This window comes from Odontesthes bonariensis, chromosome 20, assembly GCF_027942865.1.
Source record: "Odontesthes bonariensis isolate fOdoBon6 chromosome 20, fOdoBon6.hap1, whole genome shotgun sequence".
Classification (NCBI taxonomy): Eukaryota; Metazoa; Chordata; class Actinopteri; order Atheriniformes; family Atherinopsidae; genus Odontesthes; species Odontesthes bonariensis.
In genome coordinates, this window is record NC_134525.1 from 27,823,483 (window position 1) to 27,847,306 (window position 23,824).

The 23,824-nt window shown below is 38.8% G+C and overlaps 1 protein-coding gene across 2 annotated transcripts in view; it reads left to right on the plus strand.

The window, feature by feature from the left end:
• Window positions 1-10,637, plus strand: part of snx7 (sorting nexin 7) — a 33,161-nt gene extending 22,524 nt beyond the window's left edge. For both annotated transcript variants that reach the window (XM_075452390.1, XM_075452389.1), the window contains one exon: window positions 8,225-10,637. In XM_075452390.1, the coding sequence (XP_075308505.1) occupies window positions 8,225-8,289 (65 nt within the window). In that variant the 3' untranslated portion in view covers window positions 8,290-10,637. The remainder of the gene's footprint in view (window positions 1-8,224) is intronic.
• Window positions 10,638-23,824: the final 13,187 nt, after the last annotated feature.

The following is a 23,824-nucleotide window of genomic DNA, read 5'->3' on the forward strand; positions in this document are numbered from 1 at the left end:
AAGTTTGCATGGGAGACCATGAGATGATATTTGACACAATATCAAACACCATCTCATAAATATTCCAGAAAACCTCATTAATTTATTTTTCATCTTGGCTACCATTTGTTTGATGTGTACTGTGTGTGCAGGCTTCTGACCTCTTTATTTTTTATAACTGAGCGAGGAGATCTAATCTGAGTGCAGATATCCTGAACACGGAGGAGAAAAAAAACGTGTGAAGAAGAGAAGTGCAAGTTGTAATGTCGAGGATAGTTCCTATATTCAGATTAATGAGCAGGCAGCACAGCGGAGACAGCAGGAAATTACACAATGAGAAACGGCACAATGAAGTCATCTGGAAGGAGAGCATGTTGCAGTACAGCAGGGGGACAATAAAACAATTGAGCTCTCCCACTAGCTATTATTTACTCCATTAAATTGTGGGGGGGGGGTTTGTCCTTGTCATCCTGGATTCCAAGTTTGCAGTTATTACAATAACCTGCATCAGCTGCTTTGGCTGTATTTTTTTTATCCTGGAGTCTGAATATCTGCCAGCAGAGGGCAGCAGCATTCTTGTTTCATTTCTCCTTTCATTTCACCTCATCAGCCTGTTCAGGGGCACTTCTTTTATTTATTTAAATACTTAAAATGTGATATTTCATTAGACCAAAGTGTCTGTCACTGTAGTGGGCAAAAGTGTGGGCATGCATTTCAAAACTGATCTCTCTGTGAGTATTTGAGTTGGCATACAGTTAAAGGGTTCTATTGTGCACATGAATGAAAGTCAGTAAACAAATGGAAAGCCTATATGATGCAAATTGTCTTGCTTTAAAGATGTTCTGGGTTTTCAAACATTGTTCCAACCATCAGTAGCCATGAGTTTGTTATTCACTGTTTTACTGTGCAGTGAACTCTGCACAAGTATGACCTTAATGAAAGAGTCAGCATAAAAAAGTTTTCCTTTGCCTTCACCGCAAAAATTCAAATGTCAAGAAAAGAACAATCGATGACGTCTGGTGCATTCTCGAAACCGTTCCTTTGGAAGTAAAGGAATACTATTTTTGGCCTGAGCTTAAAACACATGCATGGAGGAAAACCTCCATCTCAGTGAGAAGCTTATGGAACAACAATCCTCTTTAGGAAGAATAAAATCAGGCTTTAAAGGAGAGAAAGTTACACAAAGTTTTTACAAGCTGTGGTACACACCAAAAATGGTGTTTAATAGGTCCCAAACCTTTTTTACTTGTTTATTATTTTGAATGTGTGAAATATTACAGTCAATTCAATTCAGTTTTGTTTATACAGTGGCAAATCGCAACAAATGTCATCCCAAGACACTTCAAAGATATAGTCCAATTAAAAGCCAATTACAGTCCAACTTGCTGTTTTAAAATAATAATCAAATAGTCAAATGCAATGAATTAAATAGAATTCCAATGAATACAGTTCATACAAAGCCAAAAAGGAAACCAACAGGTAGCAGATTGCAATATGGGAACACAAATGATTAGATGAAAGTGTCGTCTTTAACTCGGTGCCTTTTGGAAATCTAGTCATCCTTTACTCGCCAAACTTTGGCCACTTTGTGTGGCTGCTATGTTGAGGTTGAATGTCAAAGATGCAAAATAACCCACAGAAGATTCCGTTCTCAAAGATAATGAATGTGGAAATTGAAATACCATTACCAGTCAGCAGCAGAAGAAGAGTGAGGGCTCTTAACATGAGTTCTGCATGTGGTTGACTTGTTTGGTATTAACATATGGATGAGTTCTCTCACTTTTCTACCTTTTTTGTTTGAGTGTACCTTTGCACGTACAATGGCACGTATGTTCAAATGGTTTAAGAGCTAGTTCTGACAACTTGCTGTGTTGGTGTTTTTTGCATGCACTGTGAGGAACTGATGATATGAAAAACTAGTGCAACTGAATGGAGAAGTTGGCACAAGTTAAGTGGAAAATACCATTAAAGCAAAGCCAAGTGAGGATCCATGGGTCTCTGCCAAGAGTGAGTGGCTTTCAGCCCGCAGCCATGCCAGCTGGGAGAGCTGCACGCCATGACGGTCGCTAGCTGGAAGAGCCACAGCTGGGCTGAGTAAGCCAGGAGCCGGCCAGCCTGCAAGCGCTGCGTTTCTAATCTTGTAGAAAGTCATATTCTTATACTTCATCTTAGATGAAATCTTGTATAGGAATTTATCTTGGGGATGAGTTACCCCAATTTTCATGTCATGGGGGAAGATATAGGCAGGGACAGTTTAGCTTATTCATAGATAACCATTCACTGAATGAGGGGAACAAATTAGTGTTCGAGGATTCATAACTGCTGGACTTTTAAGTACTTTCTGTTATTTGCCAGGTCCTCATAGTCAATACAAATCAAAACTGTTTTGACATGCTCGTTCAAATAGAATGATTAAAAGTGACTATAAGCAAGTCAGCTTTCACTTAATTCCATTGGTGTGATGATGAAACACATCCCTGTAGAGCAGGGATGGGCAACTTCCATGATAAAGAGGGCCAACATTTTTTCAGCACTATCATTGGAGGGCCACATGACCACGCACTTCGAATAATTGGATATGAAAGACGCTACAAATGATTCTCAATAAGAACACATTTTATATGAATTTATATCTGTTTTCCATTGGTTTTCCTTTGAATTCGGTGAAGAGGTACTCTTCTTCCCATTTTGGCTGAAAAATGCGATTTTCTCGGTCAAGTTTTCTCTTTTTGCCACTGCTAGTGGCCATGGCTCTTGACTTTCCTATTCGCTGTTGCGGAAAGCGGCCCGGGACCCGCTATTGTTTGCATATGGCGCTCCCTCTATCGGTCAACAGTATAATTACATTTTTTTTTTAATTATTAAATTATTATTGATCTATTTGCGGGCCATACTGAGTGAGGACGAGGGCCGTGTGTGGCCCCCGGGCCGCCAGTTGCCCATCCCTGCTGTAGAGTGTGCTTACGACAGCATGCTGAGTTCTAAATAAACATGTTCTTCAAAGGAATGGAACCAAAACCAAAATGCATTTGTTCCAGCTGCACACGTACATTTTGTGAATTCAACTTGGGCTGCACTTTGTACGTACTGTTACCCCTCCTCAGTGTTTGAGCTTTCGCCTGCTTGTTGGCCGTGGCCTTTCTGAATGGACTTTTCGTGCGTCTAATCAACAGAATGAAGTTAATGTACAGTTAATGAAGGAATTTACACATTTAGTTATGTTCTAGAATTATCTTTAAATCGGTTATTCTTACTGTGTTTGTTCATTTCTAACAAAGGAGAAATGGGTTATACAAGTGTTTTGTTAATTAGAAATAAAAGCCTGGAATTAACATTAAGCAGTGGTTCCCAACTTTTTTACCCCTAAAATCCCTCTACTCTACTAAAAAGTGGATCATGTGGAGTCACGCTCTCCCTATTGGTCTTTGGCACACCCCTAGGCCTCCAATTTGGTAACCACTGCTCCAGAGAATCCTACTTCTATCAGTTGTCCGTGAGTTAATTCTGTAACTTGGCTGAAGTTCGCCTTTGCATAATTGAATTCACCTCTCACTCCGGTCACTGTGGTTAACCCCTAATTTAACCTGCTGGCAAAAGATGCTTTGGAATTTCAGATGATCACAGATACTGTTGTGCTAACTTTATAGCACAACTTTAACATTATAACTTTATAACTTTATATAACCGTATTGTGGAAAGCCTGTAATTATTTATATAGATATACATATATGTAATTCTATAAATAGAAAATCACTCTGACTGCTGTCTACTGTTGGAAAAAAATGCACTATTCATAAGTAATGCTATACAAACAAAATATCACTTTCATGTTGTTAAAACGGATGAAAACAGAATCCAGAAAAGGGTGATTTATAGTGTCAACGTCACAATATTCAATAAAAGAAGTCTTGCAGATCTGAGTTTGAGGGAGGGGCCAGGAAAGCTCTCCAGACCTGAATGACTCAAGGGAAGGTATGTAAATTCAGGCAGTGATCAGCAAAGCCACATATTTTATGTCTAATATTCTGCAACTGTAGAGGGAGCCAAAGATTGCCCCATTCTCCAGTAAAGCTCCGATGATCCTGAAGTAGTAGTTGCTTATACCAAGCACCACAACATGAAGAACAACTAAGACACAACACTGAAGTTAAGAAAATGACTCACAAATGTATCAGTGTGGCTGTAGCCTTAGAAGTGGTTCTAAAGAATAGGTTAACTCTGTGCTATGTGCTCATATTCTCACTTAGGTTAAGATGTGGACTTCTGTAGCCGCTGGGCCTGTAAATGATTTATTGGTGTGGTGCAATGAGAGCTGGCCTATGGGAATCTAATAAGACGCTTGCACCTGGGAGGGTTTTATACTGCATAGGTGTGCTACAGGGAAAGAATGGAGGAGACGATGTGCTGGTGAGATTGTGAGGAAAAGTATGCACCAGTATGCAGAAACATTTGTCACATTTGTAGGATTTCTTTCTTTTCCCTTTTTTTTTTTTTTTAAAGGAATCCAGTGGTTTTAATGAGTGGGGAACAGGCAGTAGGTGCTACTGATGTACCCTTACTTTACAGGAGTGTTACTTCCTTGTTTGTCTTTCTTTGGCATTAAATTTCAGCTCATTAGAGATTAAACTACAGCTAAGCAGTGATGCACCACACCAGTGTGACCAACGCATTTGATTGCATTACCCTAACAGCAGGTTCTTCTAACTGTCATCAGACTTTATTATGAGTTAAATGAAATTCTACCCAAAGTGATGGGGGGAATATAGAGTTTGAGACAGAAAGGGCACAAAGTAACCAAATAGGAATAGATGTATGCTCAGAGAAAGCTGCTAACCAAGGACTACCATGTCCAGTCTGACCAACATTCAGTATTTAGGTTAAATCCTGAGTGTATTCCTGAGTCATTCTTAAAGGTAATGGCTTTGTCTTCATTCATTGTCCCACTACAAAAATAACTTTTCATTTCTTTATTGGAAGTATAGACTTCTCCTCATGTTTGGCCGTATCCTCTGTGATTATGGTTCATGCTGCTAGATAGTGGCTTCAAGCTGAAAATAGAATCACCCCAGCTGTGATGTCAGGCTCTCCATTCCTGATCCCATGGATCCATGCCAGGCTGGCAAAGATTGGACAGTAAGTAGGGCTGTCACTGCTATAAAATTTCAGTCGTTGATTATTTTTCATAAAAACAACTGATTAACAATTTACCCCTGTTCATTTTTAAACCACAGTTAGTATTATAAGCCTTGTAACAGTTAATGAAAAAGTCATATAACCATGATTGTGCGGATAGTTCATGCTGAGATGGAACTATGAGCTTGTAGATGAGTCGATCACGGCACTGGTTTCTACCTTTTTACAGAGCAAGGGCTTCTCCCCTGGTCCACATGATACCGACAATGCAGTCGATGCAGTATTATGATGCACCAAGTGATCTGCTCTGCCTTCATTAAGGATGACAGAGCCTCAGCATTGCCATGGTTACCTCATAGCAACAGGGAGTCTGCAGGGGATTTGGACATGACACTATTTTGGTAATTGTTCTAATGGACACCCGCGCAGTGTATTTGGAATAAAGCAGCCTAGTTCTGATTGGAATATAGATATTCAGCAGTGTCACCTGTTAAAAGTAATTGGCGTATATCCTTGAAGTAGTGGCTCTGTTGTCCAGCACCTCTAGACTGTCCAGTTAGCAAAAAAAAAACACTTTGAATTATTCAATGTTTTGGTACCAGCACTTTCTGCTGTTGTCACATTATCGCTCAGCAATTTCCTTGTCTCTTGCTTTCTTTGTAGTCTTCCTAAAAGAAGGATTTGCTTAAGTTGACAGCATGTTAAATCCTGGACAAATTTAGTGCCTCTAAGTCAGCTGTGTTAGACACAGATCTCTGGTGCTTTGGTTCTTGAGGCTTAAAAAAAGGCAAACATAACAAAGTTATAAGAATTTAATGTGATTCTCCAAATAAAACATTTGGGGCTGACAGCAATGACATTGTGTTGTAGAGAAACCAGTTCAGACATTCTTGCCAGTTGAACAATGAAATGTTAATGTTTTTAAATTGAATTAAAAAAAAAAACTAAATTGGCAATGTTGCTCCTAAACTACAGGCCAGATGACTCGCATGAATCAGAGTTTGGACACACAGACGGTACTTCTAAATCTTCTTTGTTGGTCTTGGGTGCATCATAAGGTAGAAACGTGTTTGAGCTTGTTTGCTTGATAATTGTCCATCATTCAGGGTTCTACAGCAATTACCCATTCTTTTTCAAAAGGATGACTTGTGACTTTTAAATTGTCATAAAAAATATCCTAAGCAGCGTTGTGTTTAATTATCATGATCACTGCTTCAAGTGTCTTGATGCAAAAATGCAGTGGAGAGAGCGCACTTTGTTGGTTGGACAGCTGTCCCAACAGACACAGTGTGTCTTTAAGATATATATTTTTCATTGTGTCAGTTCTTAGTGGTGAAGCTTTGACTGATTTCTTTACAATAGATGCAGTGCATCACATTGGTCATTTTATGTTGGCTCACCGGTCACTCAGAAATGCATCTATTTTGAACATTTTTGTCTTCAGATGGTTCTGGCTTTGAGTCTTGTGCTGCCTCCGCTTCTTGGCCAGGCTAACAGCGTCCCATCATGATAGCGACACGTTGACGGATTGAATAACACTTAAAACCGCTGATGCTGTGCGGTCTACCCTGGAGCTTTTAGAGCTTGAATCGAGAATATACGTAACAGGCTGCACCACATTCTTCTTAACGGAAACACTATTGACTCTTCTTTTCATCTCGAGTCACCAGTGGCGAGCATTTGTTTGAATTTGATCCAGTTTCTGGCACATGTTTCTCCCAGAAAGTGACCTACACTCAAATATGAACTTATTAATTGAACATAGATAAACAAGGATTTCCACACAATTGTATGTTTTTTTTTTTCAGTTTTAAGTAATGTTATCGTATCCATTTGATATGTATGACTTGGGTCAACATAATATTTGCTGGAACAAAATTGAATCTTGTCTTTAGTCTCTGTTGCTGTGTAAGTGAAACAACAGGACTGATATGAGTGAACGTCATAAAACCTGTACTAGTTCATTCAACAACTGATATAAAATGTGTTCAACCAACTTGATCTAATTGAGAACAAGGCTGAGTAAAAGAATGTATTCAACCCTAATAGAATATGGTAACCCAAACCAAACAAGTGAATCTGATAAAACAGAACGACTTGATGCTTCCAGAGATGCATATAATTGTGCAGTAATCTGTTCCATGCACACACTTACTAAATGTTTTGCTCACTGGTGCAACCGTGGAAGAAAGTTAGGGATTTGTATCTCACTCTGGAGCCCCGTGATGTCATTTACGTGCGCTCGATGACGGTTACATTGATGTGTTGTTGGAGGTTCTTGTGTCTCTTGGGAATCAAACTGAAATGGGGGTCTAACCACCACATTAATGTCAAAAATTCAACTGGTAAAAGAAACATGTCAATTTTGAGCTAATTTGAATTATGCCAACCATCTTTCTACTGAAGTTCAGTTTGACCATGTTAGACAATTTTCCTCCTGAATTTATTGTCTTGGAAAAAACAAACAAAATGGAACTGCAATTTAAGTGATGTGCTCTGACAGGGTGGAAGCCATGCTCACAGATAGGCTGTTTATGTTTGTTGTGTGCCTGTAATTTTTCACTCTCTGGCTGCATAGTTTTCTGTCTCTCCGGCCATCTGAACAACTGCCTTTATGGCATAAAAGGGTCGATTCCTCTGCAACACACAGACACACGCAGACTGTGAAATGTGGGGCACCTCTGGTGATGAAATGGCAAGAGTTAGAGAAAGAAACGGATCACATGAGAAAGTGTTGGCATGGAAATCCAAAAGTGCTCTCTGTTGCAATAAGAAACACCAGAATGTTTAGAACCTTTTGTCCCTGGGTCCCTTCAGTTTTTACTTACTCCTCACAATTAAAAATCTTTAAGAAATTCAAGGTGGCAGGTGTGTGTGTTTTTTCTTTTCTTTTTTAAATGCCATTTCTCATGGCAACAAAAAAGTAGAAATTCCACAGGAGGTGTATAATTGGATTTCCCGCTGCCTAAAGCATTTGTGGTTGATGCCTTGGTGTAAGACCTTTTAAGGGAACATGGTAGGCATGGGCGGACATTTTCTTGGCTCATCATGTTACATGTAATAATCAAAATAATGACATGGCTTTCTTTCTTTCTTTCTTTCTTTCTTTCAGTGTATGGCTGTGTGGGAGTCATTCCTTCTGTCTCAGAAAGGAGAGCCCATCGAGCAGGAAAATGAAGAAAACGCTTCCTAAAGCTCTTTTTTTTCTTTCTTTTTTTTCTCCCTTTTTTTCTAAATCACAAGAAGCACCACCTTTCATGGTCTTTCCATCAAAACCTCAAAAAGGAAGACTGAATCACTGATGTTAACGTGCATCATGTACAGAACAAGCACATTTTCCATTTCTCTTTTTCTTTTCTTTTCTTTTTGGCCAAAGAGATTGATCCCACTCCCACCATTCCAGTGATGACTGTAAATCACAAAATCAAATGCTGCGTTCCAGATTCCCAAAATCACTTTACTAGTTTGCACACAGATGTTTGTATGGCCAAAGGTTGAGGCCGCCATCATGATGCTTTCCTGTTTATGATGTATTGTAGATGGTGTAACTGTACTCTTTGTGAAAAACAGTGAGACTTTGAAACGTTTCCCTCTGTTATGGTGTAGCGGCAACAAAATCTGAAGTTCCTGGGCACGCTGGATTTCTCCTTAAGGAGGAAGTCGTAGTAATGTTCAGACTTAAAAGGTTTGATTTGGATCAAATGAACCTGGTACGATTTCTCCGTTAATGCAGAATCCACTTTCTAGCAAACTCTGTTGTGTTTCACTTGAACGCAGCAAGTACCAAAGACAAAAATACAAAAATAAAGTGCCTGATTCTTTATTATATATGTATCTTTATTTTATATTTAAGCTTACCTCATTCTTCTCATTATACAGACATCAGAACCACAATTTCCTTGAGCATATCTTCATCTGTGTATGCAACATATAATGTTGTTTTAGCTTTATATATCACAAATTCTTTGTGACAGCTCTGCAGCGTACTTGAATCAAAGGATCACACTTATCCCAACAAACAGCATTGTTTTTCAGGCTAGGGAGTCCCATAAGCAAAATCTAGAGCAGAGAATTCATCCTATAAGGATGTGACCTCATCGTTATCCCGCATCTGTTTGATCGATGACAGAATATGCCAGTGTGAACAGCAAACCAGACCAGGATGGTAAAGGGTTAATTTTCTGCTTTGTGAAGGACTGTGGGAACACGGTGCTGAACTGCCTTTACACACAGACACGTTTCATCTGTGGGGCCAAATGCAACCATGCTCACATGGTGTGATGGGGTGGAAAAAGGAAAAAGAACTTGGTCTATCATGTTTAGCATTCACCATTGATCAAAAAAATCTAACGCAGCGACCCCTTCTATGATATTATGGACTGAAGTTTCAGTGAATGTGCGCACTTTTGACTCAAAGTAAGTTCAAGTCTCGTGTTCATTGAATGAAATCAACAACTATATTCTGAGGGTAAACACTAACTTTTGATTGGCCAAAAGGCTAAAATATACATCTGAGTTGTTTCTCTTTGGACATGTGGGATCAGAATAGAACAAGCAAAACACAGCACTGATGATCCAGCGTTAAACTTAAGAGTTGAGAAGCCTCATGCTCCATGAAATGTATCAGTAAGGTTTTTTTTTTTTTTGTTTGTTTGTTTTTTCTTGTGCTGAGATATCATGTTTACATGATGAGCCGTTTGGGATGTATTTCTTACTAATGCAAAATCTTTATGCCCCCCCCCCTTTTTTTTTAATACTTATTATGTTATGTGTAAGAAGCAGTTATTATTAGATATTGACATGAAAATAAAACAGACATCACTATAAATCGTTTTGGCTTCCCTGTATAGATTTTGAAGCAAAAAGAGGCACCAGAAGTGATGTAATGACTAAATTGCTGCATGCTTTTCAGGTTGGCTGCACTCAGTGACTCACACATACAGCATCATCTTAAAAAACAGCTTATTTGCCGAATGTTTGTCAAAGGCTAAACGCATTCTTGTGGATAGAGTCAGCTCTGATACTTTGTGAGGCTAATTGTTATTGCATCCAATGCTAAGACCGACTATGGGCGCTGGAGGTAAATACTCTTTCTGTTGTGAGACCACATAAAGCTGTATAAAGTAATGCGTTTGCTCGAGTTGTGCTCCACAAACCGCAACCTGTTACTGAAGTGCTTTTAGCGTTAGTTTAAGACTGCTGTGAAAACAGATGGCATTAATAAAAGAATCACTACAAGGAGCAATACTTTTGTCACCATAAGTTTCCAAAGTCGAGGTTATTTCATGTAATCTGGAGGTACATTAGATTAATAAATAGAAAGAATAATGTTCATTTGAATCTCATTGTAAAAGCAGCAGTAACTAATATTTTTTTACCAGAGGTACATTGGTAAACATTTCATCATCCAGCTTCTTAAACAAATGACCAACATCACGATCCATTTGGAGCCGTTGGTGTACACCTGAAAACTTTGAAAATAGGTTTTGAATATTGAATCTGTTGTGAATAAAATTTTGGTTTGAGATTTGCATTTTGTCCATTTTCTTTCAGACATCTGTGACGGTGTCCTAACCTTTTTTTATGGAATTAGAGTTGTAGAGCAGTGGGAACATGTTGGAACAGCCATCGCCACTGCTCTTGGTCATACATTTTTCAATTGCTTTTAAAGGGATAGTTCGCCTCTTTTGACATGAAGCTGTATGACATCCCAGACTAGCAATATCATTTATTAAATTTGACTTACCCCCGTCCTGTGAGCCGAGTTCCAGCCTCGTTTTGGCGTTGACGAAGGTAGTCCAGCTAGTTGGCTGGTATCACTACGGGCTGTATAGACCGTGCAGACCGAGCAGTCCCCTGCTTCCGAGCAGTAAACACCGTAACAGGTGCGGCTATCGTCAGGTGGCTGCACACATTGATATGAAGGTAGAAAAAATTGTGAGGCGATTGTGAGGTCTGACGTTTTCTGGATAAACGATTTTTGTGATGCAAATGTATTACTCTTTTGAACTCATATTATTTTGAGAAACAAAACGCTTTATTTTTGTGGCCCCAGCCAACTAGCCGGACTACCTTCGTCAATGCCAAAACTAGGCTGGAACTCGGCTCACAGGACGCAGCAGGGGGTAAGAAAATGTTCATAAATGATATTGCTAATATGGGATGTCATTACAGCTTCATGTCAAAAGAGGCGAACTATCCCTTTAAGCTGCTCTCCACTCTCAGAACAGGATGCCGCTCTCTTTCCTCATAGTTACTAAAACTGTCAGGAAACTACAGAGTTTGTTCCGACTGTCCTCCACCTTGCTGATATCAGACTCTTACTCGCTGTTTAGATCATTTTGCTGGCACACAGAAACTCAACTGTGGAAATCATTTGGTGAAAATTAGGCGCTTGAAGTAGACAATAAATCCAAGTCGCTCAGCATTTACAGAATGATGTGTTCTGCACATTAAGAAAGAAGTCGGTGCACATATTCGTGTAGTCAAAGCAAATAGCTGGATACACAGTTATCAGTGAGAGGCCTCGCATCAGGGGGGTGCACCTTATGTGAGGCCTCCCACTGAATGAGTGGGAGGCCATTTCACATTATGAAATGAAACGGGAAAACACTTCATTCATCCCAAAGAGAAATTATATTGTTGCAGTGATTTTCTGGAGACCATAGTAGGCTCTTGTCTACTTGCAGATGTTAGTAGAAACACCCAGTTAATTTTTTTTAAATAAAAACATAACATTTATTTCAAATTGATACCAATTCCTCTATAAAGTCCTGCACCTGTTGATGCTAAATCCTAGTAGATCAGTCTCAGTTTCAATTGATCTAAAGTGCCGAGTACATGTATTCCATGTTGTTTCGTCAACATGGAATACATGCTGTTTTAAACTGTTTGAAAACCGCTTCATCATTAACTCGAACTGTATTTTCTGGAAGCACACAGGCATCCAGGATGTGTGCTTGTCTCTGCCTACTGTCTCCTCTGTTCGCTTTCACTCCGGTCTCTCTGGGCCTTCAGCTGTCAAGGAGCCTGTTATATCTTCACAGGTTATCTGATCTTCATTATTCATGAGATCCTAGCTCATCTCTTGACTTTCACACTCCTGTTTCTTAATGCAGCCAATACAAAAGTATTGGCTGTATTCCTGTTACCCTGTCCTAAATATATGCTTCAGTTTGACTCTTCTCAGGTCTTTAAGTTGCTGCGAACCCTGCATATCTTTGACTTTGTTGTCGATCACACCTGGAAGTGGCTTGATATCCTCCTTGATGCTATTCTCTTTAAATTATTTTCTCATCTTGATTGTTACTACTGTAAATCTAACCTGGGTGATGCTGCCTGTCTGGACACAGTGTTTTTGAAGCGAGGCTCTGTGCTTAAAAAAAAAAGAAGAAGAAAAAAAAAAAGAAATTTATGTAATGTATTCAAATATCCTCTACCTCAATTCCTTGCTGCTGAGTCCTGCTTCCTCAGATAAACACACAAAACATGCTAGACACAAGAGCTACATGTCCCACATGAAAATGTGAAAGTTGTGCTGGATAGCACAGAAAGAAAAAATTGGTTTCACGGATTTGATCTTAATTAACAACAAAATTTTCTGTTTTGTGACCATCTGTCATTTTGCTGTGCAATTGGACTGGATTAAAGGCTTACTGAAAAACTGCAAAATCCACATCAACTCCAGTCATAAGCTGAGAGCTCTGCTGAATGGCCACTGAACTACCCACAGTGCCTGTCGAGTTTTGCACTGAACTAAGTGCAGCAGCTTGAACTAACAACAAAACAGTTGCCTCGCCACCATGTTCACTTACAGCTGAACCTACTTACATTTTGAAGTGGTGGGGAATTTCTACTTCTAATAATGCATCTATTATTCACTCTTATTTAACTGCTTCGTGACAGAAGAGGTTGCCTTCTGGAGAAATCAAATATTCAAAGAATTTGACTATTATTGCAGACTTTGAGACAGACTTTCCAAATGTTTGTTGACACTATAATCAAACTTTTCAATAAATTAAAAAAAAAAAAAAGGAAAATCTAAAAATTGAAATGATCTGGAAAGCTTTGTTCTGATGTATATGTTTAACCTATGAAAAAATGTAGCTCTTGTTTCTGAAGACAAAGAGCTGTGACAGATCATCATTTAGTAACAACCATAGTACTCAAGGTGATACACAGTACTACAGTATGAGTCTTTGAACATAATGACAACATGTTTTTTTCATATATTTAATCCAGACCAACCAGCTTGTGAAAACCATCTGATGTAGTTGGAAAAATGCTGACTGTGAGACTTTCAGTTGAAATGTATTTTGCTGGACAACCTGCTGCCACAGCTGAGTTTGTGATGGACTAAAAAGAATCCCATTTTTGTTCATCTTGTTTGTATGTCTCAGTTTGATCCTTTGTTGATAGTGAGAAATCCTGTATTGTAAATATTCTTACATGCCAGTAAAATTAGACCATGAAGTACAGCCAGAGTGCTTCATCAAATAATTGCTTACAATAACATTTCTGCTGTCTATGGATGATGCAGACTTAGAAACTAAAAGGGCTACCTCTAAGTAGGTTATTGTACCCTCTTAATCACATTAAATATTAAAAAGTGTCTTTAAATAACGCAGTGCCTTGACAGATAGGACATTCGCAGGCTTTTGTTTTCAGAGAGTATCCGAGGAAGAAGAAGGAAATGCAAAAAGAAAAGGGCAGAACTGTACATGTATCCAGCAGGTCTCTACATTCATGCTAAGTTTTCTCTTCTGTTTATTTTACCTGTCAAATGTAATCAGTGTTTTTGGGATTATATATTTTTTGGGATTTTCCTGCCACTGCAGCATCTTTAGCTTGTTTTGTAATAAAGTTTATTTTTTGTTTTAATCTGCCTACCTCCTACCTGCATTAGGGTCCTTTTCATCCGCACAACACTGCATGAACTGACTCACCCTGACTAAAACTGTGTGAAATAGTACTAACATACCAAGGAAAATTAGTTTGGGCATCAAATCACTCCTGCATCATGCAACCATATGGTTTCAAACTTGAGAGTAAGAGGAGAGCAGGAAGATCATCAGAGAAGTACACCAAGATGTTAATAGTATGAGAGTGTTTATAATGTCATTATATACATGGCCATGCCAGTAGAGTGACAAGAGCAGAAAAACAGATGCTGTGGATCGTGATATTCTTAAAGGGACTTTATGGAATTTATGTGGAATTACACTAAAATATCTGGTGTTCACAGCAAGTAATGACATGAAAAATCATTGAGATGCAGTGAAATGGTGTGATCACTGTACTGTTACACTTTTATAATCAAATTGATAGGTTAGATGGCAGTGTTGAATTCAAGAGGCAAAATCCAATCGCAGCATACACATTTTACAAGAAACTATTGAACAATAACATCTATATTGTACAGTTTGTTTTTATTCATTAGTTATCCTTGAATATGTATTCAAATAATTAATTTGTGGTAAGTTAAATAGGCCAAAGCTCCATCTTTTTGTAAAATTAGTAAAGTGTAATTGTATATTGATACTGTGGAATTCCTAATAAAGCTGCGCAGAAAGTTGTTTTTGAATGTTTTTTTTTATTGGAGGCACGTCCAGCAGTGAGAGTTTGATTTAGATAGATAGATAGATAGATAGAAAGATAGATAGATAGATAGATAGATAGATAGATACCTTAACCTGTATGTGTGTATGTTTGCATATTATTTCCGTGTATTCATTGGTTCTCTCTGGCTTCCATCCACAATGCAAATACATGGTTGTTTATCTCTTGTTTTGATCTTTCTGAAAACAGTCCCTAATTAGTGCATGAATTGTCCTGACTGGATAATTGTGAACAGAGATGTATGCACACAACCACAAACTGATAGTGAATCAGAGCAGTAAGATGAAAATAAAAAGAAATGAATAACAAATAAGAGGTCACAAAAAGTTTTAAATGGAAGTTAGTATCTATTCTAAACAGATATTTGATCAAGTAATACCCTAATACAGCCTTTTTATACATTCAGTATGGCGGAGCAGGCTGCTGCCTTCAGTCAGTCACCCTCTCTTGTTTTCTCTCGCACATAAAGTCTGCCCCTCCTTTTTGTGTAAGCACTCTGAACACCTCTGAACCATGATAATATGCATGAGGAGGGCATTCTGAGCCGCAATATTTTTGAACTTCACATTTTTCTGCTACATTCAGTGACTTTTCATACTCTTCAAACAAGTTGTTTTCAAAATCAAGCAAAAACTCTTCCGACCTCTTGAACAACCCTTTACTACTTTCTTTTTTTTCTTATCTCTTGTGCTGCCCCTGCCTGCTCCAGTTACAGAGACAGAAGACCTTGCATCAAGGCATTACTGTCATGATGCAAATAAAGGCATGCTCAAAATGTAGGGGCAGCTCATTAGAGCCAGCAGATGTTGCAGCTGACTTGACTGCTGTGAGTAGTGGAGGACAAGGAGCAACATGGCAACTGGATAGGAATGTGAGTGAGAGAGGGAATAAAATGAAAGTCTTTTGCTTTTAGATGAAATTAAAAGTAGCACTATCAGAGGGGAAAAAAAACAACCCATCACAAACAGGTAAAGTGTGTACAGTTCCTACACATCTATTGTGAGCAGTCCTTGCAGCACTTTGTCACTGAACAATGCATTTTTTTCCTACTAAAATGCCAGTTGTTTGACAACACAGCTGGGCTTTTCTGCTTTCTCTCTCTCTATTTTTCTTTTACAGTCTTTTGAAAGCACATACGGACTAACGAGCATCCCTCAAGTAGAGGGATGATTCATAATTTACCAAGTGAGACCAATCATGACAAGTGCCAGTGTTGGCATGGCAGACAATGAATGTTCTATTAGGACTGTTGGAGCGGCTGTAACTCAGGAGGAAGAGGAGCCATCTGCCAGGTGGAAGATCGGTTGTTTGATCCCTGGCTTCCTCAGACCACATGTCAAAGTGTTTTAGGACAAGACACTGCCTGTAACTTTGTATAGGCTATGAAGTGCTGTACGAGTGTATATGTGATTGGGTGAAGATGATCTGTAGTATAAAAGCACTTTAAGTGGTCAACCAGACTTTAAAGAATGCTATATGCAGTCTAAGTATTAGTACACATGAACAAGTGCCAGTTTTGCTGATATGTTCAGTGTGATGGAGTCAGTCCAAGAATGACAGCAGTCCTCTGGGGACCCTGCAGGCACTTTTTTCTGTGTGTATGTGTGCTAGCAGACATGCTTCTATGACATTCCCATTCCAATTAATAATTTGAATAACCATGCATGGCCTTTTTCTTCTTTCAATATATTTTGATGTATGTCACTTAGGATTGCCATTTATACTTGTCCATCTTTCCAGTTGAAATATGATGAAATATCATACAGTATATCTCTTAAGCATTGTTTAAAAAAGATCATTCAACTGTTTACTAATTTTCTCATTAAATATTATCCCTGCTGAGTCAATATAGGATTTATTCATTTTTCTTTTCTTAGTCATTTGTTTGGGACAGTAACCTCTGTCCTACATTATAATGTCACATTAACTGCCATGTTTCCGTGATGCAGCTTGCGTGCCAAAAGCCATGACAAATGCTGGCACAGGATTGGAAATCAGTAAAAACTGAAACTGTCTATGCTTCTGCAAGTGTCCTTGCGAAAAAACAAAAATTCCCCAATTATTAGAACAATTTAATTCATTTCACTTTTACAACCTAATTGTTGAAAAGAGAACATTGTAAAATGACACATCAAACGGTATATTAAAAACAAATGGTTTTTTTTAAACCCTCAATTCTCATTGAAATGTTTTTCATTCATTTCGACCAGGATTCTATGGATAAGAACTCTGCATTGTACATATTTTGATCTAATAGAAATTATGCACACAGATGTGAGATCTATTTGAACTGCTTTTTAGTCATGCAACATTCTCAACAAATGTGCTATGCCTGGCAACCCACACCATATGATGCCAATATTAGTTTAGGCCAGCTCCTGGTACAAAGAGGGAAAGGCTTAAATGACTGGTATTTCCTCCCATTACTAATCAACATAAGCTATCCAGCAGCAAGCAGTACAATTATTAGACGTCTCTGTTGTCTCTTCTGTCTCCCCAGCTCACATAATAGAAGATCTCTGGATCCGCTATTATTAAACAGCTCCATGGCAGTGGCCAGACTTGCTGCACATATACTTCCTGTCCTGTCAATACCTGATGAAAAACATCAGGCATACTGTGGATGGATATGCAGGCACACAGTAATCATTGCCATTTCAAATATCATTGCAAATATCATTTTTTACCAAGACATTTGCAAACCCCTTCAGAATAATCAAATATTTGCAGCTTTACTGGGTTCAAAAGACATGTGTTTCCAAGATGTTAGCCATCAGCAAGAGATGACTATAATGCGAGGATGAATCGATTTGTCAAGACTTCACAGGCTTAACAGACTCCTCCTCAGGAAGCTGTCCTAATTAAAAATTAATAAAACTACAGAGAGCAGCAGGCCTGAAGCCTTTGATAGAATGTGCTTGAGGCACAGACCTCAGCAAACTTTATCTCAAAAAACATCTGGACAGGTTTTCTTCCCAGTAAAAAAGAAGAATTATCCATGTCAACATGTAATTTCATATCATAACAATCACGTCAGAAATAATAGAAAATGTACTTGAAGTTTCTGCTAAATAAAGATGCAAAACAAATGGCTTTAAAGTAAAGCCTATGCCTTACAGTGGTTTGCAGTCTTAAGTCCGAATGTGTAATTCTAACGTTGAGTGAATGGAATTGAATTGAAGGACTCTAATATCTCCGAAGGAACTGACAGAATTATATTCTATTTTACATTCAAATGGAACACTTACATGGATGAAGGAGTTATGTGTGAGTTATGTGTTGTGCCATCAACTTCCATGCTAAAGTTCCCAGTTTGAGACGTATCCTACGCGGAAAACAACGGAAGTTACGCTACAAAGGAAGTGAGCAGTGCCCGGGTCCTAGTGAACGGACAGTGGAAGAACGGGAGAGGTGTCCAAGAAGTTTGAGAGGTAAGTGAAACACTGATGTAAAGATGTTTACTAATGTAAGTATGCACTGTTATAAATGAGCATTGTTGTTTACTGTGTTATTTATCTTAGGGATTATGGAGTGGAGGTGTAGGGCGAAGACCCGGACGCTGCTCACTTCCGTTGTAGTGTAACTTCTGTTGTGGCTCATGTGTAATGTTGTGTTGCTGCTTTTATATTCGTGTTGCAGCTTTTGTATTTGTTTTGACCATCCTGGTCCAGTGTAGGCCACTGAAAATTTGCACAATGTCTTTTTTTTTTTGTTAACATTTTTACTAGGAGTCACGGCACATTTGAACAGGCACCAATGTCATATTTACATTGAGTTTCACATCACATCCATATCACAATTAAAAATATAAACAATTGAAATACTGTGCATCTTACAGTTTTTTTTCGATTTCTAACAAGCATTGTTCAATACTGACCCTACCTTTTCAAAACTCTTCACACAGTCTGCATTTCAAACATGCATCTCAGCAAAACATTTCAGCTCTCCTCCAAAACGCTTTCTTAGCAACAAAACACATCATGAATGTCTCAAAACGAACTCATTCATCCACAACATTGGCAACAAGTCTCAGCAGGAAGCAAACACTATCACTCATAGCACAGTGTATTCCAAAATACGAACAACACAGAGCATTACATAAAAGATATTTTAGGGATTTTTTTGTTAATAAATCAGTATTTTATTATAGAATAAGATCTTTGCACTTTGAGTGTACTAGATTGTATATTGTAACAAGAAGAAATAACCAATTTGCTTCAGTTTCATTTATGTTTTTTTAATTATTTTACAGTACTTCATGTATAACCATTTACTCCCTTTCTTCTCCATTTGGCCACATTTTTTACTTAAAAATCCTACTCTTGATTCAGAAGTGTTAGCTAATTAAAGACCTATATCCAATCTCCCTTTTATGTCTAAAGTTCTTGAAAAAATAGTTGCAGCTGTACTTTGGGATCATTTACATAGAAATAATCTGCTTAAAGAGTTTCCGTCAGGATTCAGAGTGCATCATAGCACAGAAACAGCACTGGTGAAAGTTACCAATGATCTCCTCTTAGCCTCTGATAGCGGACTTGTGTCTGTGCTTGTCCTGTTGGATCTCAGTGCTGCATTTGTTACGGTCGATCACAATATCTTATTACAGAGACTTGAACATGTTATTGGGATTAAAGGAACTGCATTAGGCTCGTTTAAGTCATATTTATCTGATAGATTTCAGTTTGTTCTTGTAAATGAAGAACCTTCCTCACACACCAGAGTAAGTCATGGAGTTCCTCAGGGTTCTGTTCTTGGACCAATTCTTTTCACTTTATACATGCTTCCATTAGGTAGCATTATTAGACAGCATGGCATAAATTGCCATTGCTATGCTGATGATACTCAGCTGTACTTATCTATAAAACCAGATGAAACCAATAGGTTGGTCAGACTACAAGCATGTCTTAAAGACATAAAGACCTGGATGACTCAGAAATGTTTGCTTCTAAATTCAGACAAAACTGAAGTTGTTATCTTTGGACCTGAGCGTTTCAGGGAGAAATTGTCTATTCAATTCAATTCAATTCATTTTTATTTATATAGCGCCAAATACAACAAATGTCATCTCAAGGCACTTAGATAATAAGTCCAATTCAAGCCAATTGGAATTCAATTAATTAATAATAATCATAATTCATAAAATAATCCAATTCGTTCATATAGAGCCAATTCAAAAACAATTTCCTAGCTAAGAAAACCAACAGATTGCACTGAAAACTTTTTGTTTTTCGGTCCAATCTCCCGGCCTGAGCGGCGTGCCTGAGGCGACTGTGGAGAGAAACGACTCCCTTTTAACAGGAAGAAACCTCTGGCAGAACCAGACTCAGGAAGGGTGGCCATCCGCCTCGACCAGCTGGGGTTTGAGAAGACAGAAAAGAGGGGACAACAAACACCGTAACACCATTCAAAGGATATCTGTTGGAACAGGGAAACACGAGTTAATGACCACAATAATATCACATATACATAAAGAGAGTAAAGTGAGGAAAGGTGTGACAGATGAGGCCCCCCAGCAGTCTAGGCCTATAGCAGCTTAACTGTGGGATGTTTCAGGATTACCTGAGCCATCCCTATTCAAGGTAAACACAAGAAACTTGTGCTAACGAAAAAATAAATAATAAAATAAAGGACCAGACTCAGTGAGTAATTCCCTATACTCCCTATATAGATCTGCTCCTCACACCACAACAACCATCTTTTTACAGCCACAAGCTACCTCAGCCTCTCACCAACTGCACACCAGTCACAGCGGGGTGGGGATGCAAACCCTGGTTCGGGTAGGGGGAGAAATAAAAGACGTAAGATAAGCGGGAATGGGATTCAAACCCTGGTTCGGGTAGGGGGTAATGAAAGTATAGAGGGTGCCAGAGGTGGAGGCAGAACAAGACACACTAGCAGATACACTATCAGATTCAACAGACCTAACTATAAGCTTTATAAAAAAGGAAAGTTTTAAGCTTGGTCTTAAAAGTGGAAAGGGTGTCTGCTTCCCGGACATTTACTGGCAGCTTATTCCACAATAGAGGGGCCTGATAACTGAAGGCTCTAGCTATATAGTTACTCTAGATGGTATTTTCTTGGCTTCTCATTCTACAGTGAGGAACCTTGGAGTTATTTTTAACCAGAATTGATCATATTCGTAATATTGTTAAAATCAGGAACATCTTGTCTCAGAGTGATGCAGAAAAACTAGTCCATGCATTTGTTACTTCAAGATTGGACTACTGTAATTCTTCATTATTGGGCTGTCCCACATATTCTCTGAAAAGCCTTCAGTTGATCCAAAATGCTGCAGCCAGAGTTCTGATGAGAAATAACAGGAGAGATAATATTTCTCCAGTTTTAGCGTCTCTTCATTGGCTCCCAGTTAAATTCAGAATAGAATTTAAGATTCTTCTCCTCCCATATAAAGCTCTTAATGACCGAGCTCCATCATATCTTAAAGATCTCATTATAAGATACTTCGCTCCCAAACTGCAGGTTTACTTGAGGTTCCCAGAGTTTCTAAAAGTAGAATGGGAGGCAGAGCCTTCAGTTATCAGGCCCCTCTCTTGTGGAATAAGCTGCCAGTAAATGTCCGGGAAGCAGACACCCTTTCCACTTTTAAGACTAGGCTTAAAACTTTCCTTTTTGCTAAAGCTTATAGTTAGGGATGGCTCAGGTGATCCTGAAACATCCCATAGTTAAGCTGCTATAGGCCTAGACTGCTGGGGGGCCTCATCTGTCACACCTTTCCTCACTTTACTCTCTTTTTCCCCTGTTTAATTTCTCAAATGATATTATGTACATGTGACATTACTGTGGTCATTAACTCGTGTTTCCCTGTTCCAACAGATATCCTTTGAATGGTGTTACAGTGGTTTTTTCCGCCTCTTTTCTGTCTTCTCAAACACCAGTTTGAATTGAATGTTTGCATCAACATCACATCTGATGTCTTTTCTGGCAATGCATCTTGGGAAGAATCTTTTAGAATGTCTGATCCAACCTTGGCAGGATTCAGGAGAAATGTTACATCCTGCATTCATGGCGTCCAACAACAACAGCTGGTCATGTGGAGAGTGGTCATAAACCTTCCACCTCCACACAGAGAAAAACTCTTCTATGGGGTTCAGGAACGGTGAGTATGGAGGCAAGAAAAGGACGACCATCATGGAATGTGCAGTTCACCAGTCAATGACTGCAGCAGTATTAATAGAAATAAAAAGGAAGACAAAAAAACAAAAAAAGAGAGAGAGAGAGAGGGAGTGGGGGTCCATCAATCAGGGTGCAGAGACTGAAGAGAGTGAAGGAATGTCAAGAAGGGAAGCCACTTGTTGTAAAATTTATCAGTTACCTTTCACTGAATATCTGATCTTCTCCAGCTTTAGAAAAGACATAGTGTCATTGAGCCACTGATTGCTAGAGGGAGCTTTACTTAAAATATAATTGATTAGATGTAAACCGGTTATGGTCTTCTGCGAGCCCGAATATGGCGACATGGGAGAAGACTTTTATGATCACTGAAAGTATTTTTGACATGGTATCAAAATAATTCTGCCAGAAGAAGGGCGAGAGTAGCGAACAAGAGTAAAACATATGGGTTGAATTGCAAGATGAAGCATGAAATTTGTCGCAATTGCAGGCTGAGCTTGTGTAAATTTCTTGATAGCAGTGTCCCAATAGTCATCCTCCAAGTTTAGGTTAGAACTGGTGAGGAATCAAAAGACATAATTTCATTACAAACTTTAAAGATGAGTAACTTTTGAAGTGGGTCGTGGCTCAGAAGCTCCTCCCTCTGTAAGCCTGGTGGTGAGGAGGGAAAAGCTGGAAACAAAGCTTTAGCACTTTCTAATTTGAAAGTCGCTGCCTGGCGATGTAGTTGATGAGCCAGGAGTCAGCTTGCCTTATCATCATGTTCATAATATGTGGAGCGTGATCGTAAAAGAAATCGCTCATTAGTAGTGATGAGATCAAATTCAGTCTGTAGAATGAAGTAAACTGGGTGAAGGACGAGTAGCGAGTTGTTGGTCAAATTTAGCTATATTAATACTGAGTTCTTGCAATTTGGCTTTAAGGGACTTGTTTAAATGGGCAGATTAGGAGATGATTACGAATGTCTCTGAAGTGTCTACTTTGCAAATGTTGACATAAAACAAACAATGAATCAGACATTTTCCTTACCAATAAATGGTAAATGTACTGTACATATATAGCACTTTTCTAGTCTAACAGATTACTCAACGCTTTTAAACTACATGCTGTATTGACCCAGTCATCTTTTTTTCACAGGTTTTTACAGGCTACACAGTGCTTTTTACTCTATCACACACATTCATACTTCGATGGACACATCAGTAGGCACCGCAGGGTTCAGTATCTTGCCCAAGGCATGTGGCCCGGGGAAGTCGGGAGTCAAACAATCTTTTGACTGGCAGACGGCTGCTCTTCCTCCTGAGCGACAGCCACCTTCCACTAGAGACTTGGAATGAACAATCGTACTGCATTTTTTTTACTTCATTACGTCGTTCTTGATACAGAGCAGCTGCTTTCCTATTTATGTATGTCACAGAGTAAGGAAGTATCTAAGTTTACTATGCCATGAACAAATTATATGCATTACTGACAGCTCATACTCATTTGCGCTCTCATCGGAGCTACAAGCTCACCCATTTGATCTGCCCGTGTCCGGACATTTTTCATGACATGAAATGGTTTTAATTGGTTACTAAGAATCACTACCAAACAAAAAGATAGAGATGATGTTATAAATGATGAGACACAAACACCCGCATTCCACTTATAATCCTCCAGGTCCCAGCTATCCCAGCTCTCAGAGGTCTGCTGTGGATCTTCTCACGGTGCAAGATGCTTTAGTTTTACATTCAAATAGAGGTCACCAGAGATCATTTACATAACTAAGGCTATGCTATGTCTCACAGGTGCTGATCTGAAGTTGCAATGTTTCACCTGCGGCTTAAGTTACCTTAGCCTATGTTAGTATGATGTTTACATGTGCGACTGAAGCATTTTTTTATGTTGACCTGCAGATAGTGGGCCAGAGACAAGAGGAATTGTAGAATTTGCTGCTTATAACAAAATAAATGCTGTTTTAACA